The sequence below is a fragment of the Plasmopara halstedii genome, assembly GCF_900000015.1.
Source record: "Plasmopara halstedii genome assembly, contig: Scaffold_1583, whole genome shotgun sequence".
In the NCBI taxonomy this organism is placed as follows: domain Eukaryota; phylum Oomycota; class Peronosporomycetes; order Peronosporales; family Peronosporaceae; genus Plasmopara; species Plasmopara halstedii.
In genome coordinates this window covers 97798-98784 of record NW_020188494.1, presented here as the reverse complement: position 1 = coordinate 98784, position 987 = coordinate 97798, and the positions used below count along the sequence as shown (strand labels likewise).

General features: G+C 47.2%; 1 protein-coding gene across 1 annotated transcript; it reads right to left on the bottom strand.

The window, feature by feature from the left end:
• Window positions 1-200: 200 nt before the first annotated feature.
• Window positions 201-773, bottom strand: PHALS_01614 (uncharacterized protein; the record flags this gene model as incomplete). The annotated part of the gene is made up of 1 exon (XM_024716039.1): window positions 201-773. One exon carries the CDS (start codon window positions 771-773, stop codon window positions 201-203), a length of 573 nt encoding a protein of 190 aa, XP_024581677.1.
• Between the last annotated feature and the right edge of the window lie 214 nt (window positions 774-987).

Below are 987 nucleotides of genomic sequence, written 5' to 3'. Positions count from 1 at the left end.
CCAATCAATGATTTATTAGGTGAAAATATATATTTATCTAGTCACATAATGATTGATACTAAGTATATATCCGACTGAAAATATTGGAGATGTCAACCAGTTGTTGCTGCTTCCTAGCTCTAGCATACTGATCTAAGCGTACGCATCAAACGATCCTTCAAAAGGGAGCGCAGAGATGACTTGACAATGCCGACCCAACGTCATTGGATAGCCTCGTTGGAGACCACGGCTGGCTCATCATCATCTGACAGCATGGAGTAGATCTTCTCTGCAATCATCTTCACCGATTCTCGCGTAGGAATGTCGTTCACGATATTAATCGTTGCATCAAATCGCTCGATTCTGTCATCCAGACTTCTGGAGAAGTACCATTCCTTGAAATTTGTGACGATGCTGTATAGCTTCGTCAATCCTTCGACATCTGCGAGTACTTCGCACCCTACGTAAGCCTGCGCGAGGCCCTGCTGAAAATCATCTCGTTTCGCCTCCACGATGCACACACGTTTACTGCCACGTTCAATCACAAATTCAAAAGACCCGTCTCCATGTACTCGTTTCCCGGTAACTGTCTCTTCAGCGAGAATCCGGACTTCTCCATCAAAAAGCCCACAAACGCAGGCAAGTATTGGGACGATGAAGTGAAGTCTTTTCGCTTCTTTTCCCGTCACGATTTCTCCGAAAGCTTTGGTCAGGAGTAGCAGATACGCATGGAGCACGTCAAGTTTGTCATTTTCGACGACTTTCGATGGCTGCTCGTAGCGACGCGCCTTCATTATTTTGTCGACATCGGTGAACGACACGTATGAGTACCCTGTGGAGGACTCACCAGCAGAGTTGACCTTCGACCTTTTGTTCCGATCAAGTACTTTGTTCAGTTCTTCCCACCTTTTCTTGCGGACGGGATGGGGTTCACGAAGAGCGGCGGCACCTAGTGATAGGCTTTGTCCAGGAACCACCACCAGAACGTGAATCTGTCTCGACTGTGGG